We start from the raw sequence: 23,549 nt of genomic DNA, 5'->3' as shown, positions 1-23,549 counted from the left end.
TAATAAAAATAAAATTATAGATTTTGCTTGAGAAAATCAAATTAAAGAAAATAAAAAAATTTCGGTAGATTTTGATGCTTCGAAGAGCTATAATAATTTATCTTTCCCCAATTGAGAAATCTTGGATTCGGCATTGTTGAAAGATTAAGAAATTTTGATGCATATTTGTGACATGTTTAAAATTATTACAGTAGCTACGAAAATATTGTGTTTTGGATTCCTAAATATACATAACTACAAAATCATTTTTATTGTATTATCTGCAAGTTAATCACTGTAAACTTCAGACTGTCATAGTACTAAATAAATTTCTCTAGAAACACAACATTTGCTTGAAATTACTAATTCATTCGTCCCTAAAAAGCATGAACTATTTTTTTTTATCTGTCCTTAAAAAATATAAACTTTTTAATATTGGAAACTTCTTTCCCTCTAATAAGATGAGACAAATTCTTTACTAATATTACTTTTAAAAAATTTTCTTTCTATCTTATTTTATCAATTATGCCGAATCAAATATTCATATTTTTTGGAGACGGAGGGAGTAAAATAATGTAAGAAAACTTGATGGAGTAGTAGTTTATTTTTAATGAATCTAAATAGAAAAAACTTAAGGATAGATTCCGAGTGTTATTGGTTTAAAAGTTTAATTTTCTAAACTAAAATTCAAATGGGAGTTTATAAGCCATTCGGATATGCCACTAGTTTTATAGAAGTATAGTAGTAGTATTACTTATTCTATTAATTTTTCAAAATCCAAGGAAATTAAAAAGAAACTAAACTGGTAAGAGTGTGAAAATTTTAATTGTGTAGTATAGGATTAGAAGTAAACTTTCTTTGGTTTCAAATTTAGCACTCCCAATTACACAATACATATATATTTATAGGGTACATTAATATCACAATTATAAGGGTATTTTAGTCAATACAGAGTTAAAAGAGATGGGTAATTCATGTGTATTGCATTTCATAATCACTCTCTCTCCTAAGAATTATCTTAAAAATTTAAATTCCAATAATTCTTTCAAATAAAATATTTTTAAAAAAAATATATCAAATTAAAGATAATTTAATAATGATTTTGATGAAAAAATGATATAACAACATAGGAACAATAATATTATTGTTTTGATAGTAAAATCATATCATTTTATAAACGAAACGTATCATTTTTATGTTGTAAAAATATTATTTTTAATCCTTCAAATTATCGTTGCACATTCAAAGCAGTAACCAAACACATCAACAGTACCAATTATTTTATGAACATTATATATTACTCCTACATTTTTTCATACAAATATTATTTTAACCCCACCAATAAATCAGAGCATCCACAACGGTGGACGGCAGCCCCGCGTCCGTCCGTGCCAGCGGCGAGCAGCGCCGTGCCATCGAGCAGCGCCGTGCCAGCGAGCAGGCGACGTGGCGGCTTACGATTGGGCAACGGCTATGCCGTTGCCTTTGAATTATTTTTTTTTATTTTAAAATTTGATTTTTAATTATATAAAATGATAAAAAATAAAAAAAAAAATATTTTCCAAATTCCAAAAATATGGCCGTTTTTTTCCCGTTTTTTCTGAATTTTTTTGAATTTTTTTTTATTTTTTTCCCCCAAAATCATCTATAAATACACACATTCATCATCCATTTATCACATCAAATCATCTCTCATCCATCTCTCATTCATAATTCTCATACAAACTATCAACACATTCATCCCTCACTCAAAACCTCAAATGGATTTCACCCATATTATGGAGGAAGCGGAGCGCGAAGAACAAGAATACTACGAACAACATCGTGCCGCTTACGAAGCATACGTCGCGGCAAATACCCCCGCTACGTCTACGGCGATAAAATGGATTTCACTCATTTTAATTATGTCGTTTTTATTTTATTTGTCATTTGTAATATTATTTAGGTTTTTTTAATGAATTTTAGTATTATTGAAATGTTTTTGTTTAATTGAATTTTAAATTAATTGTGCTCGTCCTTGCGGAAGAGCACAGTTGTGGGTGTTGTACTCTTGCCAGAGAGCAGGCAGAAAAAGTAGGGCCGGACCCACAACCGTACCGCTGGGAAGAGCACGATCGTGGATGCTCTCAAGAACCACATACATTAACCACCCTATATAATAAGGAAACTTTATGTACTTTTATTAGCCATAATACCAAGAAGGTGTTAGTCCAATCATGCAATCAAGTGCACATTATTGCTCTAGCCGACTCTACCATCCGTTTGTTTTAAATATTTTTTAGATACATGTGCTATTTATTGTTGTTAGGCGATCATAAAATATTTCGATCTTTAAAATATTAGTACCATAATCCGTTGAATCTAGGTGAATTTAATCGACATTTCACTATTCAAATTTTGTCAATTATTAATATTTTACTATTTTCTCCCTTTATTGGCTTGCTTCGTACTCTATTATTACATTTATCCAGCTACGAAATGTAACAACCGTAGATTTTATGATTGAAGAGTTGAGAGATTATTCATCCCAATTTAAAATGTAACAATACAGAAGTGCATGTAAATTAAAAAATATATCTTGTTATTGTGAAAACGTAAGAATACTTGCATTGAACATAAAGCAATGGCATTCATAGTTAAAATTAAACATTATGAAAAGAAAACTAAATATGTGAACATCATCCATATATATATGGAAAAAACTTATTCAACATTTTAATTTTAGATTATAAATCATGGAAAAAATATTCCCTAGCATACAAAGTTGGCAATATAACTTGGTATGCTCAAGTAATAGTTTTTTTACAAATGTAATCAATAATCATAGGGGGTGTTCGGTTTGCAAGATTGTATCATGTAATTAAATATGTAGTGTGTTTAGTTCATGATATTCAATACTACAACTCAATCCTAGATGGATAATCATGGGCTATTTAGTCATACATAGTTAACCCATTATGACTAAAATAATCTCAAAACTGAATCCAAGATTATATTTTGGAATTATTTTATCTAGGAAAACCAAACACCGTCATAGGAGATAATAGGGAAACCCAAACTATATACATCTAATATATGGAAATTTTCCTGAATTTTTGGCTTTTATTTATTTCGTTTTAAATTTTTGATGAATATAAATTTTATTTATCTATACATACAAAATTAAAGTTTTTTTCCATTATTGCCAACTTGGTATAGCTGTCTAGATTAGGAAATATTTTCTTATAAATCATGAACCATTTGTACTCCTTAGGCCATCTCCAACGCTGTCTCTTATCCGTCTCTTAACCGTCTCATCCCTTAACTATTCATAGGCCCCACTGTACTTTTCACTCCATCTCTTAACTAAGAGACAGAACCTGCAACCCTCCATCTCTTATCCGTCTCTTAACCATCTCTTAACTTACTATTCATTCAATTTCATTTTTATTTCCAATAAATTCAATTAATAAAAACACATTTCATTAAATAAAATAAAATTACAACATTTCAAAAAAAAATACATAATTAAAATCCAAAAAAAATAAAAATTACATAATTTAAAATATAATTTTATAGAAATTAAAAAAAACTACTCCGCCGGCGAATCATCCCCTGAATTTGGGATAATCCATGCGAACTCCTCGGGGCGAAGGGACGAGCGTAAGCATCAACATCAAAATGGGGTGGTTGGTACCCCGCCGGCGTCGACGAGCCCTGGGTGCCCGGCGTCGGCTATCCGTCTCGGTGGGACGGGCGTCTCGGCTAGACCGGGAAAAGACGGGACGCTGCAACGCGTCTCGCCGCCGTCTCGTCTCGGCGGGACGAGATACGAGCCACCCGCGGGACGCGTTGCGGGTGGCCTTAAATAATGAAAATTTACTTTGAATGAACACCTTGTTGAATAAATGAACACATGTCACGGATTCGAACCTTAAAGGAGATTTTTTTTAAAATTCATATATTTTCAACAAATTCATAAGCAATGAAACATTATTTATCACAAAGAATTTCATAACACTAAAACCAGCTAATATTAAAACTATTGAAACTTAAGAGCTTCGGTGAGGTCAATACACACGTCCTCGATTTTTGTTTTCTTGTTTCAGTACTAATTTTAGATAAAATACTTTATATGCTGATATGATTGATTATAGTACTATTACTATTTTTTCAATTGTTGTTTATATTCGATTTTCTTGTTTCAGTACTACTTGACATGGCCAAAAACAACAAATCGTTACATGTGAAACTTTTCGAACTAATTAGTAATTGGCCAAATCACATGATTTTCTGCATCCCTTGAGCCCCCACTCCATCATTGCCTAAATTCAATTGTGCTTATTAATTGAACTGCCTAAACACTCTCTAATACGCGACACAAATTTGTCACAATTGCCTAATTCAATAAATGCAACTACATACATATATGTGTTATCTGTGTGTGAGTGTTCATACCGAGTGTGTGTGAGTTACTCAAGAGTGTGTGAGTCTTGTGTGTTGTGTTAACAAGTGGCGTCGTCCGGTGGGAAAGAAAGGCTAATTTGCAGAAGTTCAGACCAGTCTTAGAGATGGCAGCAAGGCTAGATGCAGAGAAATTCACAAGCAATGGAAAATGAAGATGAAGGCAATCTTGATCCAACAAGGCTTGGCAGCAGTTCTTGCACATGCAACAGAGAAGGGAAAGGCTCCTGTTCTTGATGAAAAATCTCAGGCCAAGTTTAATGAGATGCAACTCAAAGCCCATTCTGCAGTCATCTTGTGCCTAGGTGATAAAGTGCTGAGGGATGTTCAAGAAGCCAAGACTGCAGTGGAGATCTTGGAGAAATTAGATGAAGTCTATTTGGTTAAGTCTCTAGCAAATAGACTTTACATGAAGAAGAGGCTATACTCCTACAGTTTTACTGCTGAAAGATCAGTAATAGAGCAGCTGGAGGAGTTTAATAAGATCATTGATGATCTTGGTTTTGTTGATGTCATGATTTCAGATAAAGATAAGGCTATCTTGACACTCAATGCCTTGCCTAGCTCTTATGATCAATTAAGTGATGCCGTCATCTATGGCAGAAACAAGCCAATCACCTATGCAGAGGTTTATCCAGCTCTGATGGCTAAAGAACTCCAGAGAACTTCCAGCAAAGCCTCTGATGTGCAAGCTGCAGAGGCCTTAAATGTCAAGAAATTCAAAAAGCAGAAATTCAAGAAGAAATTTGAAGATTCTAAAGCCTCCAGCTTTGATGCTCAGAAAGAAACCAGATCCTGTCACTGGTGTAAAAAACCAGGGCACTTATAGAACGATTGTTTTGCATGGAAGAGGAAGCAAGCCTATGAGGGAAAGGGTCAAAATACTTCTGATTGTGTGGAGAGTGTAGATCCTACAGCCCAAATTCTGAATGTAGTTGATAAAAGAGTCAGTCAGAGGTGAATTATGGACTCTGGGTGCAGTTTCCATATGTGCCCCAACAAGAGCTGGTTTCATGAGCTGCAAGAAACAAAGGGAACTGTACTTCTAGGCAACGATCATATCTGCCAGATCAGAGGGATAGGGAAGGTGAAGCTATGCCTACAAGATGGTTCCATAAAAATGTTGGGGTTTGAAGCCCTTGCACAGTGGAAGACTTGTACAAAACAAATAAATCAGACGTGGGATCTATTTGACCGATTACGAGATTAATCTATTCACATGTTAACACAGAATTGCATGCTAGAACGCAAATAATTCATACTCATAGAATATAAATCCTAAACATGAATTCTACGGTTTAGAGTTACCGATATGATTCTCCAAAGAATCGTCGATTGCTCGCACCTTCTCCACGACGATCTTCAATACTAGACCACAGATCTTCTGACTGGTGTCCCGAACTGTATTCCGACATCAGGGTGGGCTGATCTTATCGAAACATTAGGACTCGAATAAAGAAGACAGATATTCCTCACGGAGGAGGACCTGAAAAACTCACGGAGGAGATATTCACTGAAATTTTCGTCTCTCTCTTATAATTAGGAGTAGGCGAAATTTTCACTTAAAAATTGTATGTATTTTCTGTCTCCTTTATTCTCCTATTTATAATAGTTACATATTGGGCCCAGTAAGGGATCTACGGAAGGCTTTGGATATGGGCTCCCCCAATTAGCTTTTTACTAATTAAATTGAACCCACAATTTAATACAAGCTTATATTGAAATATTACGAGCAGCCACTACAGAAGTAATATTGAACTCCCCATCCAAATCCGAAATTATAAGTATTCCTGGTTTCCATTTTGTTTATTATTTATTTCCCGTGCTTAAGATATAAATGTCCATTAATTAATTAAAGTCTGCTATGGACTTAATTAATTAACATCTTATTAATTCCAAGAGTAGACTTAGCAAGTAACACTTATTTATTATTCATAGAGTAATAAAACTCCAAATGGCCAGTTTCCGAATAATAAAACCTTGTTCAAGCTCCTCTTGAGGACATTATCAAACGAGACTCACCTCGCGCACGATTCAACATAATAGCAATCCTAGCACCGCTAGATAATGATCACCACTACCCAATATACCTGGATCGTTGGGTGACGAAAAACCCGCACCTTTGGTAAGTCAAAGTAGTAGATTCTCAATGTCGTATGCTCAATGGTAACGTATGTAGATTAAGAAATTAATTATCAAGACCTCGTCATTCAGTATATAGCAAAGACTCGTCTTACTATTAGATCCATTCAGTGCTATACCACACCAACGTCATCTTATTTCAATAAGGCTTAGAAATAATCGGACTGACATTTCAACCTTTCACGATATGTAGCCAAAGCCTATCTAGGTTGTGAAATTCTTCTTTTCTTTTGCAAAGCATTGCTTAGAACCGACTGTAGTACCTTAAAGTGAGCGCAGCCCACGACCAGTCTACTAAGCAAAAGACTTAGGCTTTGTTTACTTCTTATGCATTTAAATGTTTATAAACCATCTTATAAACGCACAAGCAAACACAATGTGATAATATATTGATTCTATTAGTGCAAACTGCTCGAATGATACTGAATCGGGTCAAAAGTGGATTGTAGAGTTTTTCCGTACACAAGCAAGATTCTATTCGTGTGAACTCGATTCTATTCGTGCGAACTCGCTCGAAATATGCTTTTCAGTATACTAAACCTAATAATCTCCCACTTATACTCAAAACATGCTTTCGAGTATACCCACTGCCAAAACCTCTCCCACTTATACACAAAGCCGGTGTTGGAGCTTGATATATCGAACTACCATTCATTTCACATCATGTTTGAAACATGTTGCCACAAAGGCATTTTCTGTGAAAAATCTGCTTGGTTGTTCTCTGATAATATCTTTTCCACTACTATGTATTTGCTGCGTACTAGATCTTTAATTAATTTCATCTCTCTACGTGAATTCTTAGCTTATGATCTTGTTTATCCCTTGAGTTAGCCTTTGCTAGAGTAAAATTACTCATAGGCATACTCAAACTTACGATCAAAGCTACTAGGAGTATATTCCTAATGTAAACACATATAATGAGGATGATTTACTCGATCACTGATTAGTCATGAGACTTAGTCAGTATAACCCCAAAGACATTACATGAATTACTGGTAAACTAGAATATAGCGATTAGTCTTTCTCAAGTACTACGGTATATCCATTACCTCAATCAAAGTCCTTTGCCATGGTTAAAATGATATATACTTTCTATGCAAAAGCACAACTAATATCAAACGTAGTACACATTATAGCATACATGAGACATCTATCTGCAGAACTAGTCTCATAATTCTTGTTCTGACTAAGTGTCAAACGACACTTGACTAGAGACAAGACAATTCCATCTTGAATGGTAACAACATTTTCATGGAATTTCCAATGCTAAAAATGTTCCAAGCTATGTATAGATATAGGATTCCTAAGAGAATCTCAACATTCTTTCTAGCAATCTTAAAGAATTAGATACTTAGAATGCAATTAGTTTCTCTTAAATCCTTTATCTTAAACTGGGTAGACAACCAGTTTCCTACGCCAGATGCCAATATTAGCTGTTTGCAACTTTGGTAGATTTCATCATCGTAGAGTACCAATAATACCATATTCAATGCACTTTCAACTTCCTTGTGCTCACAACACGCTTAAGGGCACATGTCAAATTCCAAACATTTGACAATCTCACTAAAACACATACTCACGCAAAAGCACAACTAATATCAAAAGTGGATTGTAGAGTTTTTCCGTACACAAGCAAGATTCTATTCGTGCGAACTCGCTCGAAATATGCTTTTCAGTATACTGAACCTAACAATCTCCCACTTATACTCAAAACATGCTTTCGAGTATACCCACTGCCAAAACCTCTCTCACTTATACACAAAGCAGGTGTTGGAGCTTGATATATCGAACTACCATTCATTTCACATCATGTTTGAAACATGTTGCCACAAAGGCATTTTCTGTGAAAAATCTGCTTGGTTGTTCTCTGATAATATCTTTTCCACTACTATGTATTTGCTGCGTACTAGATCTTTAATTAATTTCATCTCTCTATGTGAATTCTTAGCTTATGATCTTGTTTATCCCTTGAGTTAGCCTTTGCTAGAGTAAAATTACTTATAGGCATACTCAAACTTACGATCAAAGCTACTAGGAGTATACTCCTAATGTAAACACATATAATGAGGATGATTTACTCGATCACTGATTAGTCTTGAGACTTAGTCAGTATAACCCCAAAGACATTACTTGAATGACTGGTAAACTAGAATATAGCGATTAGTCTTTCTCAAGTACTACGGTATATCCATTACCTCAATCAAAGTCCTTTGCCATGGTTAAAATGATATATACTTGCTATGCAAAAGCACAACTAATATCAAACGTAGTACACATTATAGCATACATGAGACATCTATCTGCAGAACTAGTCTCATAATTCTTGTTCTCACTAAGTGTCAAACGACATTTGACTAGAGACAAGACAATTCCATCTTGAATGGTAACAACCTTTTCATGGAATTTCCAATGCTAAAAATGTTCCAAGCTATGTATAGATATAGGATTCCTAAGAGAATCTCAACATTCTTTCTAGCAATCTTAAAGAATTAAATGCTTAGAATGCAATTAGTTTCTCTTAAATCCTTTATCTTAAACTGGGTAGACAACCAGTTTCCTACGCCAGATGCTAATCTTAATTGTTTGCAACTTTGGTAGATTTCATCATCGTAGAGTATCAATAATACCATATTCAATGCACTTTCAACTTCCTTGTGCTCACAACACGCTTAAGGGCACATGTCAAATTCCAAACATTTGACAATCTCACTAAAACACATACTCTGATTTAGATGCATGCCTAAGACCATAAAGGTCTTCATAAGCTTCCAATCATGTGTTTCTTGCCCTTTATTACATACCCATTAGGATGTCTCATGTAGATGATTTCCTCAAGACTTCTATTAATAGAAAGCTGTCTTGACAATCATCATACATATATTCTAATTTATGTAAGTTCCGATAGATAGTAGGATCGAACAAATCTTGGCTCAAAAACAGCGAGAAGAATGTTCTCGTTGGGTAGAACCCATTGTCATTGTCAAGCCATTTGAGATCCATATTTACACTTGCAAATATACTAGCTCCCACTGACTGACACAGCCTATAGGTAGTATTGCAAGTCTTGTAAAACATGTTGTCTATCTTAGAATGTAGTTTGGAATCTATCACATTTCCAAGGATGAACATCCAAATGAACCAATTCTACATTGTAGTTAAAGGGATTATGTTCAAGTTAATCTAAGACCGCGTCTTACGACACTCTAACACCCATGAACTTGTTATGTTCCTTAGGAACGCTCCCACTACGACATGGTTCTTACAATCTTAGGTTCTGAAGTTGATATTATTAGTGTAAAATTTATAATGGTATGAGTCCTTGGTAATGTGAAAAATTCGATACCTCTCTTTGTCCTGAGAGTCATCACGCTGTTAGGCTTTTAGTTCCTCTCTTGATCTTCATACAAGAATTCTATTTTTGAAGATTACAGAACTAATAATCTTACATCATTTGGGACAACCTTAAAACATACCTCAGTACTCAACTCCAATTACTTGGATACCTTTCCAACATGTGTTGGAACAACATTACACCTTGAGATGTGCCAGACTAAAGTCACTCTAGTCCACAACTCGTGTTTTGTAGAAGGTACTGATTTTGGTAATTTCTTTAAGGTGTATTTCATTGTATCTAACGTTTATCCCATCAATGATAAGATTTTCATGAGTAAAACTCATCACTTAATCAAACTTGTCTTGGAAAGACTTCGATTTCTTCTTAATTGACTATCCCATTCTTTAGAAGAATGTTTGGATTCGTCAATGGAGATTAGACTCCCACTACTGATCATAACCCATTGCTCGTCTTCTTATGGTGTAAACCATTAAGACTTGCTAGTCTTTCTATGTTACACTTCTGTAAGCGATCTGAATCGAATGATTCTCACTTATAGTGCATCAAACAGACATTCTTGACTTTCAAGCTATTTAACAAGCCAATTGTTAAAATCTTGATAGTCTGGATCAGTTTGAATAATATCTAAGTATTTTCTTGGTCTTAAGACTAAGATCCATAAATACTTTATCATTCATGGTTTAAGAAGTTGATGTGTTGTTTAATACTCAATCTTGTTGCATCTATATTGTTTCAATACTATGATGCCTTAAACATCAACCATAAAACAATAATTGAGCATTGATAGCTCCCACTGCAACAAGAACCTAACTGGATTAAGATCTCTTACTTAGAAGTTGCATTGCCATGTAAGTCATTGTCTTTCTTTAAAAGATGTCAACCCAACTTACAAAGCATCTTCACTCGCTTTAAACAAACTTTTATGACAATTCAGGCTCTCCCATTTCCATATCTAGTCTTTTGTTCAAATGAACTAGGACTTAGGAAAAATGCAGCCTTCATGAATTCGTCATCTATCATGTAACTTTCCTCTAACAGTAATATAACGACTAATATTCTGAAGGTTTTCTACTTTTCAGTTAAACCTTCTTTTAGTCATTTCTTATTACTTCAGGCGATGACAGAAACTATTTGAGTGATCAAAAGATTCCTCAAAATATTCTGTCCCTTTAGGATATTCCAATCGAATAATCTTGACAGATTCTATTGATATCCATATTTCATCGTCACTAACCAAGACTTGTCGTGCTACTTAAAAGAAAATAGCTTGACATTATTCCTTAAAGAACTTGTCAAGTACATGCAAAAAACATTCTCGAACAATCTTCGTGGAATTATGTCGAGGAAATGGAGGACATGAATCATTGAGTATAAACTCCAAGTTTTAGCAATGAGAATCTTATCCATTTTCCTTTCCAGTCTACATACTTTCAACATTCGAGTTTATTTCTTTAAGGATCGCAGATAAGATATTGAATGACTTAATGAAGATTTGACAAATAAACTTATTATCACATACTTATGCTCAATACATAATCGCAAATAACCACAAAACAATTATGTATCTTGCAACTGTAAAATTAAAATTTTGTATCCTCCAGAGGAGGTCAATACGCATTAAAATCTTACAATTTTACTGGTCACAACACCGACGAATAGTCCAGAGACCACAGAGTGGCATGGACGCATAATGTGGTGCTAACAAGATCAAGCTATCTCATAAATTCTGTGTGAACTTCTGAATCTCACAGTTTCTTAGGATTATTGTCCCCACAGAGCAGGTGGCGATAATATTGGAAACCACATTCTAGTTCATACTATTTATTTTCGAGAAGTCCACCCTCATAAACTCGCTATTTCTTAGGATTATTGTCCCCACATAGCAGGTGACGATAATATTAGAAAAAAGCTTCATAAATTGCAGACCAATTGATGGAGACCATATACAACGCACTTGTTGTAATTATAGCTTAGATATTTTATATGGTTTTTGCATAATTATCACATAAGCAGATTAGACAAATAATCCACTTAAAATAGATAAACACCAACTAAACAGATAATTCCATTTAATGCATGGCATTTAAACACGCTGGATAATTAACGGAAATTATTTAAGATTTATCTTGGATAATAATTATCCAAATTCATTTAGGATTTATCAAGATAGTGTTAACTATCTAAATCCATTTAGGATTATTCTAGATTTTATTCTGATAAAATCAAATCCTTCAATTCAAGATAACGTTGATATAGGATTATCATTATTTAAATTATTCTAGGATATTACTAGATAGAAACGAATGCATCATAATCCATACGATAAATAAAATCCAATCAACCAAGATTTATACAAATCTTATTTCTTTTTAGAATAGACATCTAGAATATATCAAACATTACTTAGGATTTCTTAGATAAATAAGTTTATCTAAATCTAATTAAATAAGGATTTTCTTATATATCATCTTTATCCTAATCTATCTAGGATATAAATCCAAAAGATAAGGATAACTTGGATTAATGCTTATTTTAATCCATCTAAGATTTGTCTTAATAGAATTAATCTATTCAAATCCATAGGATAAAATAATTTAATATAAATATTAATCCTAATCCATCTAGGATTTATTCTTGGAGTAAATCCATATAAATTCATAGAATTAGATAATATTATACTATAATTATTTAAATCTATCTAAGATTTATCTAGGAACAAATCTATATAAATCAATAAGATAAGAATAAAATATTATATTATCACTATACAAATCCATCTAGAATTTATCAATAAATAAATTCATATAAATTCATAGGATAAGAATAAAATAATATTATTATTATCTAAATCCAACTAGGATTCATCTAGGAATAAATCCATATAAATCCATAAGATATAGATAAAAATTAGATTATTATTTTCCAAATATAACTAGGATTAATCTAGGAATAAAATCCAAATAAATCCATTAAATAAGGAAAGAATATAATTAATCCATGATTTGATTCATAATCAAATCTCATATAATATATAAAATCAACAAAAGATATATTCAAATCTTATTTCCATATTTTTCTTGAATCATTTCCAAAATTGAATCCAAGGATTTGGAAACCCTAATCAAAATTGGAAAGCGAAGTCACGAGACGAGACGATGCGACGTCGCGCAAGTAGAACCCGCGCGAGCGTCGCGCATAGGATAAACCCTAATTCAGCACCGCTGCACTTCCACTGAGCCCGCAGCCGTTGCCACGTTTCCAGCAGCCCGTGCCCCACCGGCGCTGCAGCTGCATCCTCTCCGGCGCCGCTGCTGTTGCTGCATCGTCGCTGTTGCGACGTTGCCTTCGCGGCGGCTGTGACAACAGCTTCCTTGGAGCCCGGAAACTGCCCAAGAAAAGCTCCCACTCGAAAAGTTGTCGCCGCCGGAAACCTGCTGTCTCGCTGTTGTTGCTGTCCGTCGACGACACAGCTGCTGTCCGGCGCTGTTGTCCGAAGACGAAGCAGTTGCTGCCGGAGCTGCTGTCCGTCGCCAACTCTCTCGTTTCTTGCTGCATTCGCTACTGGACTCTTGCGGAACTGCCCATCCATCGGACTCGAGCGGATGTTGCCGCAATACGCAAACAGACGTGATGAAATTAAAGGAATAGTGCCGGAAGGATAAATTCACGCTACCCAATTCATGATTGAAACTAATCACATCAAGTAATTCCTCAACATCATCGTCACATTTAAACATGATCTCATGTAATTACAATTCACGACAAAATTTGCGGCGCAAGAATTCACATAACATGAAATCAATCCACATAATCAGAGCCAAAAACCTGACTCTAATACCAATTGTTGGGGTTTGAAGCCCTTGCACAGCGGAAGACTTGTATAAAACAAATAAATCAGACGTGGGATCTATTTGACCGATTACAGGATTAATCTATTCACATGTTAACACAGAATTGCATGCTAGAACGCAAATAATTCATGCTCATAGAATATAAATCCTAAACATGAATTCTACGGTTTAGAGTTACCGATTTGATTCTCCAAAGAATCGTCGATTGCTTGCACCTTCTCCACGATGATCTTCAATACTAGACCACGGATCTTCTGACTGGTGTCCCGAACTGTATTCCGACATCAGGGTGGGCTGATCTTATCGAAACACTAAGACTCGAATAAAGAAGACAGAAATTCCTCACGGAGGAGGAGCTGAAAAACTCACGGAGGAGATATTCACTGAAATTTTCGTCCCTCTCTTATAATTAGGAGTAGGCGAAATTTTCACTTAAAAATTGTATGTATTTTCTGTCTCCTTTATTCTCCTATTTATAATAGTTACATATTGTGCCCAGTCAGGGATCTATGGAAGGCTTTGGATATGGGCTCCCCCAATTAGCTTTTTTCTAATTAAATTGAACCCACAATTTAATACAAGCTTATATTGGAATATTACGAGCAGCCACTATAGAAGTAATATTGAACTCCCCATCCAAATTCGAAATTATAAGTATTCCTGGTTTCCATTTTGTTTATTATTTATTTCCCGTGCTTAAGATATAAATGCTCATTAATTAATTAAAGTCTGCTATGGACTTAATTAATTAACATCTTATTAATTCCAAGAGTAGACTTAGCAAGTAACACTTATTTATTATTCATAGAGTATTAAAACTCCAATTGGCCAGTTTCCGAATAATAAAGCCTTGTTCTAGCTCCTCTTGAGGACATTATCAAACGAGACTCACCTCGCGCACGATTCAACATAATAGCAATCCTAGCACCGCTAGATAATGATCACCACTACCCAATATACCTGGATCGTTGGGTGACGAAAAACCCGCACCTTTGGTAAGTCAAAGTAGTAGATACTCAATGTCGTATGCTCAATGCTAACGTATGTAGATTAAGAAATTAATTATCAAGACCTCGTCTTTTAGTAAATAGCATAAAGACTCGTCTTACTATTAGATCCATTTAGTGCTATACCACACCAACGTCATCTTATTTCAATAAGGCTTAGAAATAATCGGACTGACATTGCAACCTTTCACGATAGGTAGCCAAAGCCTATCTAGGTTGTGAAATTCTTCTTTTCTTTTGCAAAGCATTGCTTAGAACCGACTGTAGTACCTTAAAGTGAGCGCAGCCCACGATCAGTATACTAAGCAAAAGACTTAGGCTTTGTTTACTTCTTATGCATTTAAATGTTTATAAAACATCTTATAAACGCACAAGCAAACACAATGTGATAATATATAGATTCTATTCGTGCAAACTGCTCGAATGATACTGAATCGGGTCAAAAGTGGATTGTAGAGTTTTTCCGTACACAAGCAAGATTCTATTCGTGCGAACTCGATTCTATTCGTGCGAACTCGCTCGAAATATGCTTTTCAGTATACTAAACCTAACAAAAAATTCTTACTGGAGTGAGATTTATTCCTGAAGTAAAAAGAAATTTATTCTCATTAGGAATGCTGGAGCAGAAAGGCTTCAACATATTACTGAATCAGGGAAAGATGTTTGTGAGGTCTGGGAATCAGGTGGTGATGGAGGCTGACAGAGAGCATATCCTTTATTATCTCACTGCTAAAGCTGTTGATGGTGAAAGCAATATTGTGTCAGATGAGAGCTTGAGGCTGTGGCACATGAGGTTGGGCCATCCAGCTGAAGGAAGCATGAAAGAGCTGATAAAGAAAGGCCTAATTCCTAGAGATAACAGCAACAAGATGGATCCCTGTGAGCAGTGCATTCTTGGGAAGGCAAAGAAGGCTCTCTATCCTACAACACCTCTTGGCTACATACACAGTGATCTTTGGGGTCCTTCATCTATTAATTCAATTGGTGGAAGGAGATATTATCTATCTATTATTGATGATTATACTAAAAGCTCTGGGTCTATATTCTAAGAGATAAGTCAGAAACTTTTGCAAAGTTCAAAATGTGGTGCAAAGAGGTGGAGTTAGAAAAAAGGAAGGAGTGTGTAATAGAACAATACTTGAGAGGGTAAGGTGCCTGCTTCTTGGCTCTGGATTGAGCAGCAAGTTCTGGGGTGAGGCAGTGTATACAACTGTCTATCTAATTAACAAATGCCTTGCTACAGCCTTAAAGTCTGAGACCCCAGATTATATGTGGTATGGAGCTCACAGTGACTACTCAAAGTACAAGGTGTTTAGGTGTGCAGCCTATGCTCATTCTAGGCAAAGTAAGCTTGAAGCTAGGGCTCTAAAGTGTATCATGCTGGGCTATCAGAAAGGTGTTTAGGGGTATAGGCTCTGGTGTATTGAGCCTGGGAACAGAAAGTAATCATCAGTAGGGATGTGGTGTTTGTTGAGAATCAAATGCCTTACTTGAAAGAAAGTAAGAACTCTAATGAAGTTAATAGTGACTTCTTCAAGGTTGATTCAGTGGGACTGAGCCAAGGTGCAGGTGGAGTTAGTGACTCAGAAAGCGAGTCTGAGCTAGAAAAGGATGGTGCTTCAAATCAAGGTGGAGGCAGTACTGAGACTACAGCTACAGATACCAGAGAATATCAGATTGCCAGAGATAGAGGAAGAAGAAATGCTAAACCTCCTGAGAAGTTCTCTGATGTGGTCTACTATGCTCTTTGTGCTGCTGAGAACATTGAGCTTGTTCACCATCTCACTTATAAGGAAGCAATGAGAAGTAAAGACAGAGAAAAATGGATAGAAGCTATGAATGAAGAGATCAAGTCTTTAATCAAAAATAAAACCTGAATTTTGGTGGATAAGTCTCGGCTTAAATATGATGGGAAGGAAACGAGAATAGTAAGCTGCAAATGGGGGTTTAAGAAGAAAGTTGAAACTACTGATAAAGATAGAATTAAGTTCAAAGCTCGTTTGGTGGCTAGAGGCTTCACACAGCAAGAAGGTGTGGACTTTAATGAAGTGTTTGCTCCGGTTGTGAAGCAGACTTCTATTAGAATCTTACCTGCTGTTGTTGATTGGGAGTTACAACAGCTTGATGTAAAGACTGTTTTCCTCAATGGTGATCTGGAAGAAACAATCTTCATGGACCAGCCTGGGGGTTATGTAAAGATTGGTGAGGAAAGCAAAGTCTGCTTGTTGAAGAAAAGCCTCTATGGGCTCAAGCAAAGTCCTAGGCAGTGGAATATGAAGTTTGATGAGAAGATGAGGAAAATTGGCTTCATAAGGTCAAAGTTTGATGACTGCATTTACATAAAGAAGAAAGGCAGTACACTAGTTGCCTATCTATTGCTTTATGTAGATGATATGCTCCTTGTTGGACCATCTATGGCTGAGATACAGAAAGTCAAGGAAGATTTGAAGTCTAGCTTTGAAATGAAGGATCTGGGTGAAGCAAGGAAGATCCTGAGCATTAATATTCAGAGAGACAGAAGTTGTAAAAGGTTGTGGCTACTTCAGACTGACTACATTGAGAAAGTTCTGAAAAGGTTCAATATGGACAACACTAAAGCTTCTTCAACACCTTTCTCACAGAGTTTTAAGCTATCTAAGGAGCAGGCTCCTAAATCTAAGCAAGAAGCACAGGAGATGGAGTCTATTCCTTATGCTAGTGTGGTTGTAAACATTATGTACACTATGATCTGTACAAGGCCAGACCTGACCCATGCCATTTTTGTTACTAGCAGGTACATGGCAGATCCTGGGAAAGAGCATTGGAATGCTCTTAAGTGGATTCTGAGATAAATGAAGAGCACTAGTAGCTGGGGAATTGTATTCAATGGTTTTGAAAAGGTGAGTAAGGAGGTAGTGGTGGGCTACTATTATGCAAATTATGCTACAAATTTGGATAATAGGAAGTCCCAACCTGGTTATCTCTTCACCATGTTTGGAACTGTGGTTAGCTGGAAATCTGGGCTACAGAGTGTTGTTGCTCTATCAACAACAGAAGCAGAATATATGGCTCTCACAGCAGCTATGCAAGAGAGCTTCTGGATTCAGGGTGTGATATCAGATTTTGGTTTTGATCAAAGAACTATGGTGGTGCATTGTGATAGCAGTTCAACTATATGCTTGGCTAGGCATCAGTATTTTCATGAAAGGAGCAATCATATAGAGATCAGGCTATATTTCATTAGAGATGAGATTGAAAGAGGAAGAGTGAAGGTGGTCAAGATTGACAGTTTGCACAATCCAGTTGATATGCTCACCAAGTCTCTGGGAAGAGACAAGATTGACCATTGCAAGGAATTAATCAAGGTGTGCTACAAGAACTGAAGTGTGTACTCAGGTGGAGAATTGTAAGAAGTGAGTTCACATTCAGTTCCTAAGCATGAAGAGTAAAAGGCTGAAGAGGAAAGGAAGAAGAAAGAAAGGAACTAGCCGTTGGAGATAGTTAGTTTGTTAGGAAAGAGCCGTCGGAAGCTCTTGTTTCTTGATTCTTGATACCATTCTGTTAGTGGCAGTTACCACAATTGTATGAGCTTTAAATAGCTCTGTTTCACTTGTATTCTAGAGTTAGGAATCAATCAATAAAAAGAGAATCCCTTTTTCTCCAAGAAATCATCTATCTCTCATCTTCTTCAATTAGTGTGTGTTCTCTGTGTGTTTGAGTGTTATACCGAGTGTGTATGAGTTACTCAAGAGTGTGTGAGTCTTGTGTGCTATGTTAACAGATGGTCTAAAAACGAAAGAGTGCATATTCTTGTGGGATGGATGGAGTAATGAAATAAAGTTGGTCACAAAAATGGAGCTATAAAAGAGCTATATGAAAAACCAAGGGATTAAATAACAAGTGTTAAATATCCCACGTTGGTGGAGAGAGCTTCATTAAACATGTGTATTTAATAGGCTAAATTATTACAGTTAATAATTATAATGGACTAAGATAGGCGGATGATATGACCCCAAGTAGAGCACCCATGACGAGGTCCATGGCGAGGTGGCTACGTGAGCGGCTCTCTACTCTCATTTAAAAGTCTATGCGGGAGGAGTCTATGAAGACCGAGAAGCACGCGATGAGGATCGTGCTGAAAAATGAAGGCTGGGACATCCTACCCGACCGGGTGGCTTTGGATGCACTACAACACCCGGTCGGGTACCGTTCACGGGAGGCGCCAAGGCATTGCTGCTCCACCCGACCGGGTACCAGCACAACTACCCAACCGGGTGTCCGGTCAGAGGCATGCGGAAATCAAGCAGCTCCACCCGATCGGGTAGGTTATGGTCGACCTGCTCACCTGGCTGTGTAACTCGTGGAAGGTGGCAAGGAGTCAGAACATTGCACCCGACCGGGTGACTTAGCACCCCTTAGTCCACCCAGACGGGTGACGCGCCGTAAGAAACAAGGAGTCAGCGTGTTACACCCGACCGGTTGACTTAGCACATCTAAGTTCACCCGGTTGGGTAGACTAGCGCAACACTAGATTTTGTGGGCCTCTTCCTTGAATTTTGAGCCTTTCTATAAATAGTACTTTTTATCATTTTCTTCCTTAGTTGATGATTCAAATTATATGCTTGAGAGATTTGTTCCTCTTAAAGAGGTTTTCCTATCCAATTCCTAGTTATAGGTTGTTGGATTGAGCTAAAACTTTTTGTGAAGACGCCACTTGATATGTTAGCTACTTGCCTACAAACATTCAGCCAAAATACATTCGTTTGCCTATGGATCTGATCGATTGAATATATGTGCCATGTTTTAGCATAGTTGGGGGAAAAGTGAAAAATCATACCCTATCTCAAAATCTTACTTGTTGGGCCTTTTTTTTATCCTTGAAATACACTCAATATTGAAGATATATACAAATTTGCAGCCAATTTGGGGTTGGGTAACCACACAAAAAAAGTTTCCAAAGTTCAGCTCATGTTTGTTTCATTTTCAGCTCATATATATGGCTTGTGTGTGCTTTTGCTTAAGGCCTTAAACCTACTTGCTTTATGTGTTATGTCGTCTTGGATTTGTTTGCCAAGGGGTATACCTTGATTCATCAACCTCAAACATCTATAACTTGGAATTGAAGTTGTGAGTGTGAGTGAAACCACCTCTTAATTTACTCTAAACCTTCTTCCGAGTGCTATTGGGGGGTGACTTTTGGTGGGTTGGGACATCTTGGTTAAGACCACCTTCTTAAATTCTATTTTTCTTTATTTTCAACTAACCACACTTGGGCTAGTCCTTAGTGTTTGTCTTATTTGCAGGAACTTACCTTATGCCTCCTCGCACCCGTCCAACAAAATGGTGGGGACAAGTGCAGAAGAGGAGAATATAAGCATGAACCATCCTACACTCGAGGGGGACCTAGTGAGCTTAATGGCTCAGATTAGGGCTGGGTATTCGGTCAGTTTGGTTAATAACCGAACCGACTTGTAGGTTAACCGACCCCAAAATTTCATCAAAAACTAATCGGAACCGAACCGATCTCAAGTTTGGTTACTTAATTAACTGAGTCGGTTAGAACCGGTCAGTTATTGGTTAAAATCGAACTAATCAAATTGCTTAAAATAATACACCAAATTTAATAGATTAATACCAAATTTAAAAAAATTTCTATAATAATAAGTGAAAGGTTATCTTATTTTTAAAATATTAGCACTTGTTGACTTTGAGAGATCTTATTTTTAAAAAAATATTTACAAACTTTATTAACTTTGAGATATTATAAGTGATAGTACACAAATTAAAATAGACTTTTTTGACATTGCAAATTTGTGATATGAGACTTTGACAAAATTTGGAAGTAAATTACAAATTCTTCTATTGTGACAAAGTTTTAAAGTAAATTACAATTTCTTCTGTTAATAATTAAAAATATATACTATTATTTTTTCTCCAATAATAAGTGAAGGGTTATTCAAGTTTTAAAAGAGTAATGCTTAAGCACTTTATTGACTTTGAGGTATAAATTTATAAGTATAATACTATAATTGATAATGACACAAATTAAAATGCACTTTTTGACATTGCAATACAAAGACTTTGCCAAAATTTAGATATAAATTACAATTTCTTCCATTGTGACAAAGTTTGAAAGTAAATTATAATTTCCTCTATTAAATATACATATAATTGAAATTAAAATTGAATTTAATTCGGTTATCGGTTATAACCGATAACCGAATTGGAGCAAAACTTAAAATCGGTACCGAACCGATAACCGTAAATGTCAGTTATCGGTTAACCGATAACCGACCGGTTCCGGTTTGGTTCTCGGTTAACCGAATAACCGAAACCGTTTACCCACCCCTAGCTCAGATGATGCCGGATCTCAAGCGTGATATCCAGCAAGATATCTAAGAAAAGGTGAAGAGCTTCGATGGTCACATACGAGCCATCCAAAACACATTGTTTGAAGAGATCATCGCTTTGAAGGAAGAGCGGAGGACGAGGTCTCCCACTCCTATGGACAATGTTATGCTCAATGAGGTCCCGGAGGAAATTGTTGAAGAGGAGGCCTATGAGGGCTGGCAAGGGGAGAATGGTAAAAATAGAGTTAATAACTTTGAGAATGGACAGTTTGAGGGAGGTAATGGAGCCAATGGACGGTTTGGAGGAAGAAATGGGGTGTATGACCGCTTTGGGATAGGTAATCAATATGGGGGGATGGAGCCTTATGAGGATAGGTTTCGAAGGGATAGGTACCGTGAGGAGGAGCCTCGACCGAGGTTTGATGATCCTTCCAAGACATTGAAACACAATCTACCCAAATATCATAGAAAATTTGATAACGAAGCCTATTTGGAGTGGGAGTCTCAAGTAGATAAAGTCTTCTCCCTCCATAACTATTCCGAGGGCGACAAGGTGAAGATTGGATTAGCGGAGTTTAGAGGTCATGCTAATACTTGTTGGAATGATGTGATGAGGAAGATGAGGCTAGCTAGGTTGGGAGATGTGCTTTCATTGGAGGAGTTGTGTAGGATCATGAAGGAGTCTTTTGTGCCTAGGTCCTATTATCTCGAGCTTAGGGGGGAGCTTCAAGACCTAAGACAAGGTTCGATGAGCGTGATAGATTACTATTATGAGCTTCTCTCCTTGATGAACAAGATTGGGGTGAATGAACCGGAGAAGGCTACTCAAGACCGTTTCATCCATGGTCTCAACAGCCCTGCATATTGTTTTCTTAATGTGCAGGTTGATCGTGGTTGGAGCAGAGGAGGTGTTGGGAAAAGTAAATTAAATAAGTAGTTAGGTAGCTGATGTAATATGTCTCCATACATATTACTTCGTCTTGGTACCCTTCCGCTGCAAAGTTAAGATTTCTTTAGAAAAGACTATGCACTAGTGAACTACTCTGTTTTCGATGTGGTTGTACCCTTCTCACATTAAGACTATGTTTCCCTTGAATTGAGTATTTATTTATGATGAGCTTGAGACCATTTAGTAAGTTTAGTCACGAAATAGCTACACTTTCTATTACTAGGGAGTTGTGGTCGTGACAGCTAAATTGCCTAAATGCACTTTTGTGTTGATGAAGTTGTGTTCCCTGGCTTTGTTGTTGGGAGAAAAGGTGTGAATGTGGTTGAGGAGAAAGTAAAGGCGATTAGAGAGTGGCCTACGCCCAAGAATGTGAGTGAGATTAGATCCTTCCATGGTCTAGCTAGCTTCTATAGGAGGTTTGTGAGGGATTTTTCTACTAAGGCATCCCCTTTAAACCACCTAGTGAAGAAGAATGTAGAGTTTAAGTGAGGGGAAGAACAAGAAAAAAGCTTTTAACACCTTGAAAAATGACCTTACCCATGCCCCTTTGTTAGCTCTTCCCAATTTTGATAAAGCTTCTGAGTTGGAGTGTGATGCTAGCGGAGTAGGAATTGGTGGAGTCCTCATGCAAGAAGGGAAACCATAGCTTGTTATTCCGAAAAGCTAGGCCAAGCCCAATTGAACTATCCTACCTATGACAAAGAGTTGTATACTATTGTGAGGTGTCTTGAGAATTGACAACACTATCTCATGCATAGGGTGTTTGTGATTCACATCGACTATGAGTCCATTAAGTTCCTAGGGGGACAACATAAGCTTGATAAGAGACATGCTAAGTGGAGTGCTTTTCTAGAGACTTTTCCTTATGTGATCAAGTATAAAAAGGGGAAGGAAATGTGGTTGCCGATGCTCTTTCTAGGAAGCTTCATTCTCTTTTGATTGACAATGTTTTGAATGAGAACCATGTTATGTGCTTGAGGAAATAATTGATTGTCATGTGTGCTTCTAAGTATGTGGGCTTTGAATTCATTAAAGATTTGTATGAGCATGATCATGACTTTGCCACCACGTATGAATTAGCTTGTGAAAAAGGTTCATTTGATAAGTACTATAGGATGGATGAATATTTGTATAGGGAAAAGCTCTCCAAACCAATAACGGATCTAGACAAGAAAACAAATATATTGTATTTACTATATTTAAAATATTAGTAATTTTTAATAAATAGTACTCTCTTTGTCCCGACTAAGATGACATATTTCTTAGTCGACCCGAAGTTTTAGGAGTTGTTAAATAATGTGGTTAATTGAAGAGAGAAAGAGTGGGTGTAAATATTAGTAAACTGTTTTACCGACAAAAGTTACCAAAAATAGAAATGTGGTTGGGCAAACGAAAAAGAAAAGTCACTACCAAAAATAACACATTTTCGTCGGTAATACCAAATTTTCCGTTAGTAAACTGTTTTACCGACGGATTATCAACGGAGACTTCCCC

General features: G+C 36.3%; 1 protein-coding gene across 1 annotated transcript; it reads left to right on the top strand.

The window, feature by feature from the left end:
• Nucleotides 1-15,391: 15,391 nt before the first annotated feature.
• On the top strand, nucleotides 15,392-15,826 carry LOC121808921 (uncharacterized mitochondrial protein AtMg00300-like). Its single transcript, XM_042209480.1, has one exon. It carries the CDS (start codon nucleotides 15,392-15,394, stop codon nucleotides 15,824-15,826), a length of 435 nt encoding a protein of 144 aa, XP_042065414.1.
• Nucleotides 15,827-23,549: the final 7,723 nt, after the last annotated feature.

The sequence above is a fragment of the Salvia splendens genome, chromosome 6 (assembly GCF_004379255.2).
Source record: "Salvia splendens isolate huo1 chromosome 6, SspV2, whole genome shotgun sequence".
NCBI lineage: Eukaryota > Viridiplantae > Streptophyta > Magnoliopsida > Lamiales > Lamiaceae > Salvia > Salvia splendens.
This window is presented reverse-complemented; position numbering and strand designations above follow the sequence as displayed.

Excerpts from the sequence above, each read along its gene's own strand:
- LOC121808921 (XM_042209480.1), top strand. The coding sequence starts at position 15,392 with ATGCTGGAGCAGAAAGGCTTCAACATATTACTGAATCAGGGAAAGATG.